The 19,919-nt window shown below is 42.2% G+C and overlaps 1 protein-coding gene, 2 long non-coding RNA genes and 2 other non-coding genes across 10 annotated transcripts in view; 2 read left to right on the forward strand and 3 right to left on the reverse strand.

The window, feature by feature from the left end:
- The window catches only part of MDM4 (MDM4 regulator of p53), a 41,715-nt gene extending 31,592 nt beyond the window's left edge, over positions 1-10,123 (reverse strand). The window contains exon 1 of one of the 6 annotated variants that reach the window (XM_086345667.1): positions 9,837-10,123. Coding sequence is in view for 1 of the 6 variants with exons in the window: in XM_086345668.1 (XP_086201794.1) it covers positions 8,014-8,016 (3 nt within the window). In the remaining 5 variants the exon portion in view is untranslated. Of the gene's footprint in view, positions 1-7,792; positions 7,968-8,013; positions 8,323-9,836 lie in introns of those variants that run through there. The other 5 variants (XM_086345668.1, XM_086345665.1, XM_086345666.1 and 2 more) reach the window with 5 other exon arrangements.
- LOC147357126 (uncharacterized) lies at positions 5,626-7,248 on the reverse strand. The gene is made up of 2 exons (XR_015143791.1): positions 7,115-7,248; positions 5,626-5,792 (listed from the first exon to the last, which is right to left on the reverse strand). It is a non-coding gene; the product is annotated as an uncharacterized LOC147357126 (long non-coding RNA).
- Positions 9,521-14,843, forward strand: LOC147357127 (uncharacterized). The gene is made up of 2 exons (XR_015143790.1): positions 9,521-9,804; positions 14,287-14,843. It is a non-coding gene; the product is annotated as an uncharacterized LOC147357127 (long non-coding RNA).
- A 286-nt stretch (positions 14,844-15,129) lies between these two features.
- Positions 15,130-15,202, forward strand: TRNAK-UUU (transfer RNA lysine (anticodon UUU)). Its single transcript has one exon. It is a non-coding gene; the product is annotated as a tRNA-Lys (tRNA).
- Positions 15,203-15,464: 262 nt separating this feature from the next.
- Positions 15,465-15,537, reverse strand: TRNAK-UUU (transfer RNA lysine (anticodon UUU)). Its single transcript has one exon. It is a non-coding gene; the product is annotated as a tRNA-Lys (tRNA).
- Positions 15,538-19,919: the final 4,382 nt, after the last annotated feature.

The raw sequence follows: 19,919 nt of genomic DNA on the forward strand, positions 1-19,919 counted from the left end.
AAACCACCCCTTCTCTTCATTTTCATGACCAATTCCTCACATCAAAAAATATTACTTCTTGCCTGTGTCACTGCAGTAGATTCGTAACTGTCTCTAACCCCACTTCAATTCAAACTCCACACTACAGCCAGAGGATTAAAAAAACAAACAACCCTACCCTGCCAGCCCCTACTCCACTGCTTGGTACTGTTTAAAAACAGCACCTTTCCTCTTTGCAGCCTGCACTGCTCTACCCTACACTGCATGCACCTTGTCCACACTGATCTTTTGTGTTTCTAAAACAGGGCCTTTGCACACATTGTCCCTGCATTTTGAACACTGAGTTCTGTACCAGACTGACTCATCCTAAAATTTCCAGTCTCTGGGTTAAATGTCATCTTCTCAAAAATCATTTACGTGAAAGGTTGGGGGAAGGGGAAACTTAAACACACTGAGCAGGCTTACAGCACTTGACCCATTGACCAAACTCATCTCTAAAAGGGAGAGGCATTCACACATCACGCGCTTTCTGTGTGAAGCAAAGGAAAGCAGCCAGTACTTCCTATGACGCTTCCTTGACCTCCCGGCCTCAAGTCCAAATCTAATCAAGCCTCTAGGTCTAACTACTACTTATTTGTAGTGGGAAAAAAATTGAGGATAGAAGAAACAACATTAAAAGCAGGCAATCAGCCAAATCCAGAATGTAGGAAATTCTACAGCACCTTCGGTTACTGCTTAAATGGAAGGCTGTTCACAGAGACTTAAAAAACATTACCCTAATACAATAGATGGACCTTGTTCAAGTCTTGGTTCAAAAAAGCCATCTGCAAAAGTGTCATTTTTTCCTACACAATCAAGAAATTCTGCATTATGTACTAGGTTTTAGATACTACTAAGAAGCTGTTAATGGTAGTCAAAAGGCACTGTGGTAACTTTCTAAAAGCTGCTTATTGCCAAATTTAGACTTAAATTGAAGAAATTAGGGAAAACCACATTCAGGTATGACCTAAATCAAATCCCTTATGATTATACAGTGGAAGAAACAGATTTAAGGGCCTAAATCTGATAGAGTGCCTGATGAACTATGGAATGAGGTTCGTGACATTGTACAGGAGACAGGGATCAAGACCATCCCCATGGAAAAGAAATGCAAAAAAGCAAAATGGCTGTCTGGGGAGGGCTTACAAATAGCTGTGAAAAGAACAGAAGCGAAAAGCAAAGGAGAACAGGAAAGATATAAGCATCTGAATGCAGAGTTCCAAAGAATAGCAAGAAGAGATAAGAAAGCCTTCCTCAGCGATCAATGCAAAGAAATAGAGGAAAACAACAGAATGGTAAAGACTAAAGATCTCTTCAAAAAGATTAGAGATACCAGGGAACATTTCATGCAAAGATGGGCTCGATAAAGGACAGAAATGGTATGGACCTAACAGAAGCAGAAGATATTAAGAAGAGGTGGCAAGAATACACAGAACTGTACAAAAAAGATCTTCACGATCCAGATAATCATGACGGTGTGATCACTGACCTAGAGCCAGACATCCTGGAATGTGAAGTCAGGTGGGCCTTAGAAAGCATCACTACGAACAAAGCTAGTGGAGGTGATGGAATTCCAGTGGAGCTATTTCAAATCCTGAAAGATGATGCTGTGAAAGTGCTGCACTCAATATGCCAGCAAATTTGGAAAACTCAGCAGTGGCCACAGGACTGGAAAAGGTCAGTTTTCATTCCAATCCCAAAGAAAGGCAATGCCAAAGAATGCTCAAACTACCGCACAATTGCACTCATCTCACACGCTAGTAAAGTATAATACTCAAAATTCTCCAAGCCAGGCTTCAGCAATACGTGAACCGTGAACTTCCTGATGTTCAAGCTGGTTTTAGAAAAGGCAGAGGAACCAGAGATCAAATTGCCAACATCCGCTGGATCGTGGAAAAAGCGAGAGAGTTCCAGAAAAACATCTATTTCTGCTTTATTGACTATGTCAAAGCCTTTGACTGTGTGGATCACAATAAACTGTGGAAAATTCTGAAAGAGATGGGAATACCAGACCACCTGACCTGCCTCTTGAGAAATCTGTATGCAGGTCAGGAAGCAACAGTTAGAACTGGACATGGAACAACAGACTGGTTCCAAATAGGAAAAGGAGTACGTCAAGGCTGTATATTGTCACCCTGCTTATTTAACTTCTATGCAGAGTACATCATGAGAAACGCTGGGCTGGAAGAAACACAAGCTGGAATCAAGATTGCCAGGAGAAATATCAATCACCTCAGATATGCAGATGACACCACCCTTATGGCAGAAAGGGAAGAGGAACTAAAAAGCCCCTGATGAAAGTGAAAGAGGAGAGTGAAAAAGTTGGTTTAAAGCTCAACATTTAGAAAACAAAGATCATGGCATCCGGTCCCATCACTTCATGGGAAATAGATGGGGAAACAGTAGAAATAGTGTCAGACTTTATTTTTTTGGGCTCCAAAATCACTGCAGATGGTGACTGCAGCCATGAAATTAAAAGACGCTTACTCCTTGGAAGGAAAGTTATGACCAACCTAGACAGCATATTCAAAAGCAGAGACATTACTTTGCCAACAAAGGTCCGTCTAGTCAGGGCTATGGTTTTTCCAGTGGTCATGTATGGATGTGAGAGTTGGACGGTGAAGAAGGCTGAGTGCTGAAGCATTGATGCTTTTGAACTGTGGTGATGGAGAAGACTCTTGAGAGTCCCTTAGACTGCAAGGAGATCCAACCAGTCCATTCTGAAAGAGATAAGCCCTGGGATTTCTTTGGAAGGAATGATGCTAAAGCTGAAACTCCAGTACTCTGGCCACCTCATGCAAAGAGTTGACTCACTGGAAGAGACTCTGATGCTGGGAGGGGTTGGGGGTAGGAGGAGAAGGGGGCGACAGAGGATGAGATGGCTGGATGGCATCACCAACTCGATGGACTTGAGTCTGAGTGAACTCCGGGAGTTGGTGATGGACAGGGAGGCCTGGCGTGCTGCGATTCATGGGGTCGCCAAGAGTCGGACACGATTGAGTGACTGAACTGACTAAAGAGGCAAATCTGGCCTTGGAATACAAATTGAAGCAAGGGAATGGCTAATAAGAGTTTTACCCAGAGAACACACTGGTCATAGCAAAACCCTCTTCCAACAACACAAGAGACGATTCTACACATGGACATCACCAGATGTCAATATTGCAATCAGACTGATTACATCCACTGCAGCTGAAGATGGAGACCCCCTACGTAGTCAACAATAACAAGACCTGGAGCCGACTGTGCTCTGATCATCAGCTCCTTATTGCAAAATTCAGACTCAAATTGAAGTAGGGTAAACCACTAGGCCATTCAGGTATCACCTAAATCAAATCCCTTATGATTATATGGTGGAAATGTCGAATAGATTTGAGAGATTCGATCTGGTAGACAGACTGCCTGAAGAACTACGGATGGTGGTTCATACATTGTACAGGAGGTGGTGACCAAAACCTTCCCTAAGAAAAAGAAATGCAAGAAGGTAAAGTGGTTGTCAGAGGAGGTCTTACAAACAGCTGAGAAAAGAAGAGAAGCGAAAGGCAAAGGAGAAAAGGAAAGATTTAACCAACTAAATGTAGAGTTCAGGAAAATATCAAGGGGAGATAAGAAAGCTTTGCTCAGTGATCAATGCAAATAGAGAAAAACAATAGAATGGGAAAGACTAGAGATCTGCTCAAGAAAATTAGAAATGCCAAAGGAACATTTCATGCAAACATGGGCTCAATAAAGGACAGAAATGGTATGGACCTAACAGAAGCAGAAGATATTAAGAAGAGGTGGCAAGAATACACAGAAGAACTGTACAAAAAAGGTTTTAATGACCCAGATAACCACGACGGTGTGGTCACACATCTAGAGCCAGACATCCTGGACTGTGAAGACAAGGGTCTTCACAGCCTTAGGAAGCATCACTATGAACAAAGCTAGTAGAGGTGATGGAATTCCAGCTGAGTTATTTTAAATCCTAAAAGATGATGCTGTTAAAGTGTTGCACTCAATATGCCACCAGATTTGGAAAACTCAGCAGTGGTCACACGACAGGAAATGATCAGTTTTCATTCCAATCGCAAAGAAAGGCGAGTCCAAAGAATGTTCAAATTACCGTACAATTGCACTCATTTCACACGTGCAAGATCATGCTCAAAATCCTTCAAACTAGGCTTTTGAACTTCTAGATGTACAGCTGGATTTAGAAAAGATAGAGGAACCAGAGATCAAATTGCTAACACCTACTGGATCACAGAAAAAGCAAGGAAATTCAAAAAAATCATATACTTCTGCTTTATTGACTTTGCTAAAGCCTCTGACTGTGTGAATCACAACAAACTGAAAAATTCTTCAAGAGATGAAAATACCAGACCACCTTATCTTTCTCCTGAAAAACCTGTAAACAGGATAAGAAGCAACAGTTAGAATCCTACACGGAACAATGGACTGGTTCAAAACTGGGGAAGCAGTACGTCAAGGCTGTACACTACCACCTTGCTTATTTAACTTCTAGGCCAAGTACATTATGCAAAATGCCTGGCTTAATGACTCACAAGCTGGAATCAAGATTGCTGGGAGAAATATCAATAACCTCAGATATGCACATAACATCACCCAGTGGCAGAAAGTGAAGAGGAACTAAAGAGCCTCTTGATGAAAGTGAAAGACAGTGGAAAAAGTTGGCTTAAAACTCAACATTAAAAAACTAAGATCACGGCATCTGGTCCCATCACTTCATGGCAAATAGATGGGGAAAAAGAGCAAACAGCGACAGATTATATTTTCCTGGGCTCCAAAATCACTGTAGGTGGTGACTGCAGCCATGAAATTAAAAGACGCTTGCTCCTTGGAAGAACAGCTATGACGAATCTGCTGCTGCTGCTGCTGCTGCTAAGTCGCTTCAGTCGTGTCCAACTCTGTGCGACCCCATAGACAGCAGCCCACCAGGCTCCCCCGTCCCTGGGATTCTCCAGCCAAGAATACTGGAGTGGGTTGCCATTTCCTTCTCCAATGACGAACCTAGACAGTATATTAAAAAGCAGAGACGTTACTCTGCCGACAAAGGTCTGTATAGTTAAAGCTATGGTTTTTCCAGTAATCATATACGGATGTGAGAGCTGGACAAGAAAGAAAGCTGAGCACCAAAGCTTCTGAATTGTGGTGCTGGAGATGACTTTTGAGAATCCCTTGGACAGCAAGAAGATCAAACCAGTCAATCTTAAAGGAAACCAATCCTGAATATTCATTGGAAGACTGATGCTAAAACTGAAACTTCAATACTTTGGCCTCTGATGCAAAACAGCCAGACTCACTGGGAAAGGCGCTGATGCTGGGAAAGACTGAGGTCAGGAGGAGACTGAGGGCAACAGAGGATGAGATGGTTGGATGGCATCATCGACTCAATGGACATGAGTTTGAGGAAATTTGGGAAATAGTGAAGGACAGGGAATCCCGTCATTCTGTAATTCATGTGGTGGCAACAAGTCAGACATGACTCAGTGACTGAACAACTTAGTAAGAGCTACATCATGACATATTTAAAGGTAAATAAAATGACACAGCTGTGAAACTTTAAAATATTTCACCACAAAGGTGGGAAAAAAGAAAAAGCAATACTGAATTAAAACAGTGGGTTTTATTACCCCATTGAATGGTACACAATAAATGTATGCTGAGTGTGCTCAATCATGTCTGACTCTGTGCCACCCCACGGACTGTAGCCTGGCAGGCTCCTCTGTCCATGGGATTCTCCAGGCAAGAATACTGAAGTAGGTTGCCATTTCCTGTAAGAAATCACAAAAACCCCATGTGTTTGCCAATTGTAGCTTGAAAAAACTACTCATCTTGGTTTCTAGTCACCTCCTTAGTCAAGGCTTTTCTGACTCCCCAAAGAAGATGATGACACTAAAGCACCTCTATTAAAATACCCACAATACTAATTTTATGTTTTTATGTGTGTCCCCTCCTGGACTGAAATCAGAGTGCAAGAACAGTCTTATACATCTCTCAAGGATAATGGAACAGTGATTTTTACCCTACACTTAGTCCAAGAGACTCTTATATCTGATCTTTGATCTCTACCTTTGAACACAACTATAATTTAAAGACTAACTAAAATAAAAGGTTTTTGTCAGAAGTTAGCAAAACTAATCATTGTTATCAATTCTTTGAAGTCCTGAGTGCCTCTACTAAACACTACTGTCTGATTCCCTTTCAGCTAGATACCTGAAAAGAATAAAACCAACTTTTTTCTTTAGGGGGAAAAAAAAAAACAACTACCATTCAGATATTGTTTTAGTTCTTACCAGATCTGCTACACACCTAAAAAAGTGAAGAGTGTAGCAAGAATATACTCCAGCACAGTTTGCAAAACAAACAATATGCTTTAGGAAACAACCTAAAAATCCCCTGAAGAAATTCTTGTGCACGATACTCAAGTCCTTAAAAGAAAATATTATATGTACACTTTATGGAAAGCTTTCTCTGATGTTGCTACTGAAAAATTTAAGGTGCAGAATAATAGATACAGAATGACCCCATTGTTGTTTAAAAGTAAGAATACATGTGGAAAAAGTCAGGAAGAACATAATATCCAGCAGTTAAGGGTAGCTAGCTTGAGGAGGGGGCAGGTTAATGGACAGTTCATTTTACACACTTCTGTACTGTGTGGTTTTCTTCAACAACACGCAAATAGTATTTTGATTTTTTAAAAAAACTATAAAATAAAAAGTTGTGATCCTGACTATACTGTGAAACAAAATATTCTTAAGTAAATATTCTAAACGAAATGAACTTTTCGTGGCAGAAATGAATGAGGAGTACGTGCACGCGTGTTAAGTCGCTTCAGTCGTGTCCGACTCTTTGCGACCCCATGGACAGTAGCCCGCCAGGCTCCTCCGTCCACGGGACTCTCCAGGCAAGAGTACTGGAGTGGGTTGCCATGCCCTCCTCCAGGGGATCTTCCCGACCCAGGGATTCAACCTACGACTCCTGCATTGCAGGCGTATTCTTTACCGCTGAACCACCCGGGGAGCCCACGTAAGAGGGAGGAGACCAAATCCAAACTGAGATGTAGTGATACTTAATACCAAAAAGTACCAAGGACCTTCGATACTTGTTTCCCATTCCAACATCCCACGGCAAGGAGGAGCTTCCTAGAAGAGCTTCCGAGATGAAGGAAAAGAGCAGCAGCATTTTCTCTGTGTGTCGCTTTATAACAATGGTTTTCAAACTTGGGCGTGTACAAGAACCAACAGGAGAACGCGCTGATTAAAATACACCTTCCCGAGCTCCAGCTCCTGATATTCTGTTAGGGGAAGTATGGGTGTGGCCCCCAAATGAGCAGTCTTCAAACCAGTACTCAAGTGCCTCTGAGACAGATGGTCCGTGGCCCTGAAAATCACTACCATAAAATCTTGAAGACACTGCAGTGTCATTCTCTCCTCCCTTTCCCGCCTTTCCTCCAAAGTGCCTCAGTCATCCCCACACTTTGCGTCCTATCGAGCACCGTCCATCTATCCCGACTTCCGGTCGGTAATCCGCCGGCGGACCTGCGCCTAGTCACTGCACTCCCACCATCGTCCTCGGCGGATTCGCGTCGCGTGGCGCTTACCCCACCAGCCCGGCCTCGCCAGGCGACCTTCCGCACGCCGCCACCCACTCCTCTGGCTCCTCCCGCCGGCCACCCCCTGCCCCGGGCCGCACACCTGGCCGCGTCTCTCCCACCCCCCACCCCCCGCCCCCGGCCTGCCGGCACCTCGCCAACAAAACCCAAAAGCCACACCTCACGGCCGTTCCATGAGTCGCTTTCCGCCGAGCCCAGGGTTGTGGGGGCGTCACTCAACTGTCCCTAAGGTCTTAGCAGCATTTTGAAACGGCGAGTAGTGAAGGCGCAACTTCCGGCCTCCCCAACCCATCGCCCACAGGAGCTTCCGGTGAGGCCTCCGGAAATCATAGATGGGCCAGTGGGAGGGCTAGAGAGCAAGAAGGCTGAGCCGGCCCTACCATAGAGGGGATGCCAGTCCGGGGAAAGATAGTAGTAGGGCCTGGACGACTAAGACTTCTGAGGTTTCCATTTGAGGAAATCGCAGGGGCTTAATGCTATTTATAAACGTGTCCTGGGAGAGTTAAAAAAAAAAAAAAAACAAAAACAGGAAGGGGAGAAAGCTAAAAGCACCATCAGAGACACCTTTTCAGCTCTTCAGAAAGCTGAAAAGCCAGCCCCTCTGCTTTTCGGTGTTAGATTATTCATTCCTACTCCCCAGACATGGTGGAGCGGCAAGCTAGTGTTGACGCTAATTAGGCGAGGATAAGATTAGTACAGACACAGATTACTACAAAATATGTGGTAAATGTTAAAAGAGAAGTGCAGAGGACAATGAGGTGGAGCTTATTTGGATCACATAATCAAGTCGTCTAGCCTACTCTCACAACACACAAGTGCCTTCAACAAACTTCTCAGGCATGCTGTTTGCCGGTGCCAAATGGCAGGACCCCTCCCAATACTTCATTTCGTTTACTGTAGGATGAGTCTAGATAGTCGAGGAATTTTTGAGCTGAAATATGTTATTTTACCACCTCTACTGGTTTTAGTTCTGCACTTTGGAGAAGACTAAGGCTTCATTCTTTCTAACATAAATACTATTTTTCTTTTTTTTTCTGCAGACAGCTACCATGTCCCATCTCTAACCTTTCGTTTTTCTGCTTGCTGAAAATCCCCTCAGAGCTTTCAATTACTTATCTGCTGTGGCTTCAAGAACCTGTTTGTCCTATTTAAAATGTGCCTCCCGGAACCAGATACACACCTATGCAAAATAAAATGAGGCAATGACCTCTATTTGCACATTGCACCTTGCTCTGTTTCTGGCATCACCTCCGACTTAGGTAGAAATCAGAATTCTGTAAATGAGCTGAAGAATTAATTCCTTTTTCACACTTGCTCCCAGAAGGCTTTTCTAGGTGAACTGTTAACTATTTCTCCTCTCTTTTTCTGCAATTAATTTTAATTTTTAAAAATCCCAAACAGAAATTTGTCTTATATCTTTTAACTAGTACCTGGTTATTTTAGGTCCTTTCCTACTGTCTACTGGACTTTTTGGATTATGATCCTGTTACGCAATTCAGTTTAAGGTCCACAAGTATTTGTTGAACACCTACTATGTACCAAGCACCAACCTTCCATGAGCCGCTTTCCGCCGAGCCCAGGATTGTGGGGGCGTCACTCAACTGGAGTGGAGTGACGCCTGGAGTCTGGAGGTGCCGTCAGAATGTCCAGGTAAAGAGAACGTGCTAAGTGCAATGAGAGCTGCAGCTGGCCTTGCCTGGAGAGTCAGGAGGGATTAGCTCTCTCACTTTTGCATATTGTTGATTAACAATTATAATCAAATTATTATAATCATACAAATTATTTTCATTTAAAGCCTTGATAAATATGTTGAGTAGGAAATTATTAAGAATAGAGCTGGGGCTTCCCTGGTGGCTCAGTGGTAAAAGAATGCACCTGCCAATACAGAAAACACAGCTTCAATCCCTGGTCCAGGAAGATCCCACATGGTGCAGAACAACTAAGCCCATGTACCACAACTACTGAGCCTGTGCTCTAGAGCCCACGAGCAGCAAATTCTGAGCCCATGTGCTGCAGCTAATGAAGCCCACCTGCGCTAGAGCCAGTGTCCCACATTAAGAGAAGCCTGTGTGGTGAGGAGGCCGCAGACCACAACTAGAGGATAGCTCCTGTTCTCCACAACTAGAGAAAAAGCCTGAACAGCAGTGAAGACCCAGCACAGCCAAAAATAAGTAAGTTATTTTTTAAAAAGAATAGAGCTTACCCCTCATAGTTGACTCTGGTTCAGGATTCCAGAGTTCTCTTCCAGAGTTGTTCTTAAACCAATTATCCCACCTAATAGAGGTCAACATTTGGCAACATTTCTCTGACCTTTCCCAAGGAGTCCATAAAAAAATAAATAAATAAATGACTTGCTATAATGAAAACAAATCGTATCTATAGTATTTCTTCTACCAGTCAAGTAAACTTGCCAAAAAAGAAAACAAAATTGGGTTAACAAGATCATAACTGATTCAGTGATCGCCGCTTCCTTCTCTAAGAACTGTGCTCACAAACCATGTATTTGATAAACAGGAAATCTGGGTTTAGTCTAACTATTCTAGAAACCAGAAAGTTCCACAGGTCTTTAGTTTCCCCAATCTGTAATGTAAAAGGAGTGAATTGAATAAATTTTCTAAGGCCTACTGCAGCTTTAAAGGAATTAAAAGCCAATGTTATTGGCCTTTCTGAAAAGCTGTAAGAAACTATTTCAGACATGTAAAAAAGTGTAATGAAGAATATGACTCCTTTCCCCCACAATTCTTCATAAAGAACATTACCTGTACAAAAAAGTCCTGCATGTGGGACTCTCCTGGTGATCCAGGGGCTGACTCTGATCTCTCAGTGCTGGGGCCCTGGATTTGATCCCTGGTTGGGGAACTAGTTCCCACATGCCACAGCTAAGACCCTGTGCAACCAAATAAATAAATAAAAATAAGTATTTTTAAAAGTTCCCCTTCAGTCTCTTCTCCGATGACATTTCCCTCCTTCATCTGAAGAGGGAACCATTATCCTGAGTTTGGTATTTACCCCTGCAACCATTTAGTCTTTTAGGATTTATACCTGTATATATTCCTTTCAAATATTTTATACTTCAAATTTTAAAAAAATTTGTCTTCATGTTTACCCTTCTGTCTGTGTACTTTGTATCCTAATCTCCTTTTCTCATGAGGACATCAGTTCAGTCGCTCAGTCGTGTCCGACTCTTTGCGACCCCATGAACTGCAGCACACCAGGCCTCCCTGTCCATCACCAACTCCCGGAGTCCACCCAAACTCATGTCCATTGAGTCGGTGATGCCATCCAACCATCTCATCCTGTGTCGTCCCCTTCTCCTCCTGCCCTCAATCTTTCCCAGCATCAGGGTCTTTTCAAATGAGTCAGCTCTTCACACCAGGTGGCCAAAGTATTGGAATTTCAGCTTCAACATCAGTCCTTCCAATGAATACCCAGGACTGATTTCCTTTAGGATGGAGTGGTTGGATCTCCTTGCAGTCCAAGGGACTCTCAAGAGTCTTCTCCAACACCACAGTTCAAAAGCATCAATTCTTCTGCACTCAGCTTTCCTTATAGTCCAACTCTCACATCCATACATGACTACTGGGAAAACCATAACCTTGACTAGACGGATCTTTGTTGACAAACTAATGTCTCTGTTTTTTAATATGCTGTCTAGGTTGGTCATAGCTTTCTTTCCAAGTAGTAAGTGTCTTTTAATTTCATGGATGCAATCATCATCTGCAGTGATTTTGGAGCCCCCCAAAATAAAGTCAGCTACCATTTCCCCTGTTTCCCCATCTATTTGCCATGAAGTGATGGGACCAGATGCCATGATCTTAGTTTTCTGAATGTTGAACTTTAAGCCAACTTTTTCACTCTCCTCTTTCACTTTCATCAAGAGCCTCTTTAGTTTTTCTTCACTTTCTGCCATAAAGGTGGTGTCAACTGCATATCTGAGGTTATTGATATTTCTCCTGGCAATCTTGATTCCAGCTTGTGCTTCATCCAGCCCAGCGTTTCTCATGATGTACTCTGCATAGAAGTTAAATAAGCAGGGTGATAATACACAGCCTTGATGTACTCCTTTTCCTATTTGGAACCAGTCTGTTGTTCCATGTCCAGTTCTAACTGTTGCTTCCTGATCTGCAAATCTAATGTGTATTCCTTGAGTGAGAAATTGGAACATTAACGAGCCAAAATTTAGTAGTTCCCCATTGCTTAGGGGACAGTTATTCTTTCAAGTTAACTTAATATTGTCAACTTTCTAAATTCTCTATGTCTCCCTCTACTCCAGTCAAATACATGTTAAGCCTTAAATTGAAGCGTCATTTTCTTAGGTCAGTCTCCCAAGACAATAGAAGTGAAAGCAAAAATGAACAACTGGGACCTAATCAAACTTAGAAACTTTTGCACAGCAAAGAATATCATGAAGAAAACAAAAAGATAGCCTACAGACTAGGAGAAAATATTTGCAGCACGAGACCAGGGGTTCATTTCCAAAATTGTATACAAACAACTCATACAACTCAATAACAAAAAACCCAAACAACTCAATCTAAAAATGGACAGAAGACCCAAGTAGACATTTCTCCAAAGAAGATACATAGATGGGCAATAGGCACATGAAAAGACATTCAGCTTTGCTAATTATTAGAGAAATACAATCAAAATAACATTGAGGTATATGCGTCACACCAGTCAAAATGGCCATCATCAAAGAGTCGATAAATACTGAAGAGGATGTGGAAGAAAGAGAACCCTCCTACATTGTTGGTGGGAATGTAAATTGGTGCGACCACTATAGAAGATACTATGGAGGGAAGTTCCTCAAAAAACTAAAAATAGAGTTGCCACTAACTCCAGGAGATAGTGAAGGACACGGAAGCCTGGCATGCCGCAGTCCATGGGGTCGCAAGGAGTTGGACATGACTGAACAACTGAACAACAATGATCCAGCAATCTCACTCCTGGGTATATATCCAGAGAAAACTATAATTTGAAAAGATATATGCATCTCAATGTTCACAGCAGCACTATTTAGGATAGCCAAGACATAGAAGCAACCTTAATGTCCATTGACAGATGAATGGATAAGAAGGTGTGGTACACATATACAGTGCAACACCACTCAACCGTAAAAAGAAAGAAAGAATGCCATTTGCAGCAACATGGATGGGCCTAGAGATTATCATACTCACTGAAGGAAGTCAGAAAGAGAAGGACCAATATCATATACCATTTATATGTAGAAACTAAAATAAGAAAAAATGAACTTATTTACAAAACAGAAACAGACTCACAGACATAGAAAACGTGGTTACCAAAGGGGAAGGAGAAGAGGAGGGATAAATTAGGAGTTCAGGATTAACAGGTGAACACTACTGTATGTAAAATAGATAAACAACAAGGTTCTACTGTATAGCACAGGGGAATATATTCAGTATCCTGTAATAAACTGTAATGGAAAAGAACATGAAAAAAGAATATGTGTGTGTATCTGAATCACTTTGCTATATACCAAAAACTAACACAACATTGTAAAGCAAGTGTACTTCAATAAAAAAATAAATGTGTTAAAGTTTATATATAGCATGACTATAGTTAATAATAGTGTCCTATATATTTGTATTGCTAAGAGAGTAATCTTGGAAGTTCTATTACAAAAAAAATTTTTTGTAACTGTATGTGGTGACAGATGTTAACTAGATTTATTAGGACGATCATTTTGCAGCATATACAAATATCAAATCATTAGGTTGTGCACCTGAAATGATGTAACATGTCAATTTTACCTCAATAAAAATTAATTTAAAAAATATGTTAAGCACTTGTTGAAGGTTGGATAGTGTCAGAGAACCAAAGAACAGAATCATGGAGTCTGATCTTGTTATATTTTTATCTAACTTTGTGAATGCTTATTATATGTCAGACACTATTCTAAGCAATTTACATAAACAATCTTATTTAATTCTTGCAATCATTTTATTGTCCTGAGACAGAGGAATAGTTTACTCTAGATCACACAGGGTAGTAAGGTTTCAAAAAGGGGCACCTAACTTCAGTACCCAGTCTTTACGGATCCTTTCAATTTTTGAAGGTACTTACATGCATCGTTTAGAAAGTTTCAAGTTGAAGTATAGTTGATATACAATATTATATTAGTTTCAGATGAACAGCATTGTGATTCAGTATTTTTAGAGATACTGCTATTGAAAGTTATTACAAAGTAATGGCTGTAATTTTCTGTGCTGTACAATATATCTTTGTTGCTTAATTTTTATATTTGAAATATAGCCTAACACTATCTTACAATTATTCCCAAATTGTGTTCTTTTACATGATTATTAATGGCTACATATCATTCTTAATAGCTGCTGCTGCTGCTAAGTTACTTCAGTCGTGTCCGACTCTGTGCGACCCCATAGACGGTAGCCCACCAGGCTCCCCTATCCCTGGGATTCTCCAGGCAAGAACACTGGAGTGGGTTGCCATTTCCTTCTCCAGTGCATGAAAGTGAAAAATAAAAGTGAAGTTGCTCATTCTTAATAGGCTATACCATAATTTATATAGCCATTTATGTCATTTACAGTTTTTTTTTTTCCAGTTAAACTGCCTTGATGTTCTTTTCTCTCTTGTAATCAAGTCTTTTTGCACATCGCTGATTATTTCTTTAGGACAAATTCCTCAGAGTGGAATTGCTGGACCAGGGCAATCACTTAAAGCAGTTGGAATTAAGGGAAAGCAACGTCAGCTAAGAAAAACCCTTCCATGTCCCGCTCTAAGCGCCACGGAGGGTTAATTCTCCACGTCAGCCCTGTGGCAGAGGGCAGCGCTCAGAGTACTGGCGGCTGTGGAAGAGAAGAGCCTCCGATGCCAAGATCGAGAAAATGTCTCACCGCTGGCATGTTCAGCTTTCCACTCTGGTTTCCTGGGATTTCTGACTGGAAGGTCATTGGGGTTTGTGTCACGTAAAACTATGACTCGGACCCCATGATGGGACCTGCAGGACAATCCCACCATCCCTCTGCGGGGTCCTTTCTCCCGCTCCACACTACACAGTTCAGTTCAACAGCTTCAGAACAGCATATCTGTATTCTCTCTTAGAGAGGTTTGTGTGTGTGTGTGTGTGTGTGTGTGTGTGTGTGTGTGTGTGTGTTTTGGTCGGGAACGTTTTAGATACCCACCCTTTTATCAAGAGTGTAATAAATCTTGTCAGTACAGATCTTCAAAAGTGGCCTGCGTCACCGTTCTGTTCATCTTAGACTTGTCAGAGAGATTACCTGATTATTATTATTATTACCCAATAATGGTTATTGGGCACAGAAGAATCTCGCAATCCTGAGTTAACCGGTAATGCTGGCGAAAGGTCCACGAGGCGCGTTCTGTTTTCCCTGGCGCACGAACCCAGTGCTTGACCGGGTTTACCACAGTTTCACAAAATGCCGGCGGAGGAGGCGGGTCCGCGGCGCTCGTCGTCCTTAAGTAAGACGCCGCAGGAGCAATGTGCGTTCGTGAGAGCCCGGATAGCTCAGTCGGTAGAGCATCAGACTTTTAATCTGAGGGTCCAGGGTTCAAGTCCCTGTTCGGGCGCTTTGCGTTTTTTCACCTTCAGTTTTGTTTTCTTCCCCAGTTCTTAGAAATCTGAAGGAAAAAAAATTCCTCCCGAAAACTGCGCAAAACCTCCGCACTCACCAAGAAATTGAGTCATTTTGCGTAGCCGCTTTTCTTTCTTCCCTGACTGTACGTTTATCTATCATACTCCGAAATCAATGAAAAATAAAGTTGATACGACTTAAGGTAGAAGTACACTTAGCAACTAAACAAACCTTGGAATTTTCGAAAAATCAGAAGGCGCCCGAACAGGGACTTGAACCCTGGACCCTCAGATTAAAAGTCTGATGCTCTACCGACTGAGCTATCCGGGCTCTCTCGAAAACCCTTTTCTCTTCTGTTTACTTGATAATATTCTAATTGGCCCTCAAATCTAAATTTTAGTTAGTATTATTTTTTCCAGTAAGATAAGGAAACACAAACATTCATTTTTCTGTGTTTTTCTCCATTCACTTAATACGTGTTTTCTTCAAGTTCCTTCATATTTAATGTCTGATGAATTTCTAATATTCACTAAGCTCTCTAAAATTACGTGGTAGTAAATTACAGAAAAATGGGAAACGGAGACGAACATTAAAAATTCAGAAAGCTGCAACCTCTTTTTACTACACTTCTGTCTTCAGTATACTGCTTCCCTGATAGGGCCTCTGAATGTCGGTTATACTCTGCGGAACCAGGTTTCAGGGATTTCCCCCATATCTTTAATGAACAATAGGACCTCTGAATGTCAGTTATATCTACTGACCCAGGTTACAGTATTTTCCCCATATTTTTAAAGAACAATGTATTTCCATTCACTTGATGATATAGCTGTTAAACAGGCATTCCTTAGCACAGAAGAAGGAAAGATACATTTGACTCATAAATAGAGGAGCTAATATAGGAAAAGATAAGTGACTGTGGAAAGGTGGATCCGAATATAGATTGAGAGAAAGGGAGTTTAGACCTTTAATTTAGATTTTGATTGAATTTTTCCCTTTCTCCCTCTTCCAGACAAGTTGCAATTTTCAAATCAGACTCCCAAGGTGAGTCCTTCTAAAGCAGTATTAGTGTGTACCAGTGAAAGCAACATAAATTATTAAGAATAAAAATCTCCAGATCAGCCTGGCTTTTCCTAAAATCAACTTCATCAACTGTGACGCATAGGGTAAGGAAAACAGGATTATGAAATTTCAAGACTGATAAGGGAGTGCATTTTTGTTTCTGGGAACCTGAGGCTTCTGACACAATGAACTAAATTGCCCAGCCTCAGTTGCAGGAGTTTGCTTCCTACAATTGCCTGATTCTTTAAAAACAAAGGCCAACAAACTGTGTGATCCTACACAGGCCTGAGTTTCCACATCAATAAAACGAGGGAAGTTGGTTAGATGACCTGTACTGCGGCTGCTGCTAAGTCGCCTCAGTCGTGTCCGACTCTGTGGGACCCCAGAGACGGCAGCCCACCAGACTCCCCCTTCCCCGGGATTCTCCAGGCAAGAACGCTAGAGTGGGTTGCCATTTCCTTCTCCAATGCATGCAAGTGAAAAGTGAAAGTGAAGTCGCTCAGTCATGTCCAACTCTTAGCGACCCCATGGTTTGTAGCCCACCAGGCTCCTCTGTCCATGGGATTCTCCAGGCAAGAGTACTGGAGTGGGGTGCCATTGCCTTCTCTGAGATGACCTGTAAGACACTTTCTAAATTAAAAATTTTTACCACTCTTGTTACTTTTTTTGCGGGGGATAAGATTAGAAGGAAGACTCAAAACGCAACAGGAAGAAATAATGTAATTGTACAAACATTTATTGATCATCTATTGATATTATGGCTTAGGTTCTGTGATGAAAGTCAGAGATATATAGGACCTGGATCCTGTTCACAGTCTAGGAAAGAAGGGAGACATTTAAGCAGTTAATTTAAACAAAGTAATAAATGCAGTATTAAGAATTCAAGTACAAGAAGAGGCAGGAGATGAGAATGGACAGACAGAAAGGGTGTACAAAATGAGGGCAAGGGGGTCTTTCAGTTTTCAGCGAGGAAAACAGGATCAAAGTTAAGTTTCAACAAGTTAACTGTCAGAGGTATGCAGAGGAAACTGTAGTGAGCCAGACAGACATTTATCTATTCAGGTATTTCTTGAGCACTCATGTGTGAAATAAGGAAAAACTGTTTGCTCTGTTTGAATGAGATGTGAAAATGTATTATACCTAATTTCTTTTTTTTTTTTTTTTTAAGGAAAGGAACTAGTAGCTGTCCAGTGTCCCTGTGAAGTGAAGTGAAGTTGCTTCAGTCGTGTCCGACTCTGTGCGACCCCATAGACGGCAGCCCACCAGGCTCCCCCATCCCTGGGATTCTCCAGGCAAGAACACTGGAGTGGGTTGCCATTTCCTTCTCCAATGCATGAAAGTGAAAAGTGAAAGTGAAGTTGCTCAGTCGTGTCTGACTCTTCGAGACCCCATGGACTGCAGCCTACCAGGCTCCAGTGTCCCTAAAGAAGCAAAAATAAAGTTGTTTTTTTTTTTTTTCCTGGTCAATGGCTTCATTTGTTACATCATATTGCCTTTGCTCCAGGAAAATAAACCAGCTGTTTAAATAGACTAACTCATGAATTGCTTATTGAGCACCTACTATTTCCACAGCAAAGAGACAGGCACAGTGGGAAGGAAAACAGTTAAGTCTGGAAGAAAAATGAGAAATGAAAATTGTGTTTTGGGGTTGGTGAATAAATTAATCTGGCTGTAATAAAGGGAGGTAGACAGGGAAAGTGTGGGATTGGAGACAGCTGACGGGATTTATTTCAGGCTAGAGGAGAATAATTTTATCATATAGGCAACAGCAAAGTTTGAAAGTCAAATTGAAAGTTTGGCTTGTTAACATTGTAAAGTCCCATCTGAAGTAGCATGAACTGAATCTGCTTTTTCTATATTGGGTTACAAAATACCATCAGTAGCGCTTTCTCCTTTTTAAGCTTGAAATCTTCCTGGAGTGCTACCAAGCTTCTCACTCACATTGACTGTTGAACTTAATTCTCCCACTGGAGGGCAGTCTAAACTCACAGATTCTAGATTTATGGCCCAAACTCACCCACCCCCCGCAACCCTTCTCAAACTGAAATTTCCCCACTAATTATTAAACACATGCTCTTTGCTCTTCTACTCATCAGACTCATTGGTCATTGAAATTTTCCATCAACTCTGTATCAGAGCTAGGAAAGTTGTGGATGAAGAAATGGGTCCCCAAACCAATGCTGAATGTACCTACTCAGAGACCCAGTGCTTCACCATCATCATCTTTGAGTTGAGATCATTACAAGGTGCAGAGATGCATGGTACAGAGGAATTGTTCTGAAAAACTCTTGTGTTTTTGGCCCAATAACTCCAAACTGAGAGCAGCCTGGGTTTCTGGTAGGCTCTTCAAGCTCTCTCCCACCACACTCCTCTCTATGATAGAAAGGCTAATAACTCAAGAACCCCTCTAGCATTCAGAATCCACTGACTTCTTGTCAATCCAAAAGGCATTTCCAGCCCCGCACCCCTGGATGCCTCAGCCGCCCTTGTGTTCGCATCCCTCTTTCCTGACACTTTCTCTCCTCCTCCTTCCTGACACTCTGGAGTCTGAGTTCTTCCTTTCAGGCCTCTTCTTGCCTCTATTTGCCCACTTGGGTGATGTCGCATATGTAACTTTGTTTATCATCTATGAATGGAAAAGTCCAAAATTGAAACCACGTGTCCATGCCTCTACTTTCAATTTAGTTTCATAAATCTAAAGTCTACTAGACATCTCCACCTGAGCATTCCAGAGACACTGCAAGTCCAAATTTAATGTCCAAAATCAGAGTCATGATTGTACCTCCAATACCCGGGCCCTGTCTTACTACAGTCCCTCACTTAGTAAATGGCACCACCTGCCCCCAGTTCCTAAGGCATCAGGTGGGGAGTAATTCTACACTCTTCCCCCTCATTGATGATCCCTATATTCAGTACAGTACCAAGTATTACTGACTTGACTGCCTGACTCTCTTGTATCTGTCCTTCCCTCCCATCCCACGCTTCTGTCCCTGCTTCGAGATTCTCTGCTCTTGTACCCTGAATGCAGCCATGGCCTCCCCGTGAGTTCCCAGCCGGTACTCCTAAGTGTGCAAATGGCACACTCCAATTTGAAGGAACAATTTACAAAGGGCCAGCAGGGTGTAGAAAGCCAAAAGCAACAGTGTGCAGTCTCCCGGGCCAGCAGAAAAGGGAGTTCCCACTTCTTGGCCTGAAAGTCGAAAGAAGGGAGTGAGCAATTCTCTAAATGAAGAGAGAAGAGGGAAAGGGAGAGGGAGGGAAAGGAGCTGAGAGGGAAGGGGAAACACCTGGAGGAAGCTTTGTTGAGCGTGGCAGCCAGCCCACAGTGACCCCAAAGAGAAGGAGCCCAAGGAAGAAATGTCCAGACCTCTTGACCTCCCTCCTCCTGCTCTTCTGAGGAGGCTCCCCACTGGCCCACCGCTTCTAGGAAACCAGAGGGCCCAGAGTGGGTCTGCAGGGGCAAAGGGAAGACATCAGTATGTATTCCAAATCCTTCTGTAATAGGCCGCATCACTGATCACACCACTCCCAGTCTGCACCCTGGGTTCTCTGTTGCCTACAGGGCTAAACCTAAATTTTTTGACATGCCCTGGTTTCTCTAATAATACAGAATTTTCTCCCTACCAAGGTGCATTAAAAAGCCTTTAATATGA

The sequence above is a fragment of the Bos grunniens genome, chromosome 16 (genome assembly GCF_055505025.1).
Source record: "Bos grunniens cultivar Pamir isolate PY7600 chromosome 16, Bosgru_T2T1.0, whole genome shotgun sequence".
NCBI classification, from domain to species: domain Eukaryota; kingdom Metazoa; phylum Chordata; class Mammalia; order Artiodactyla; family Bovidae; genus Bos; species Bos grunniens.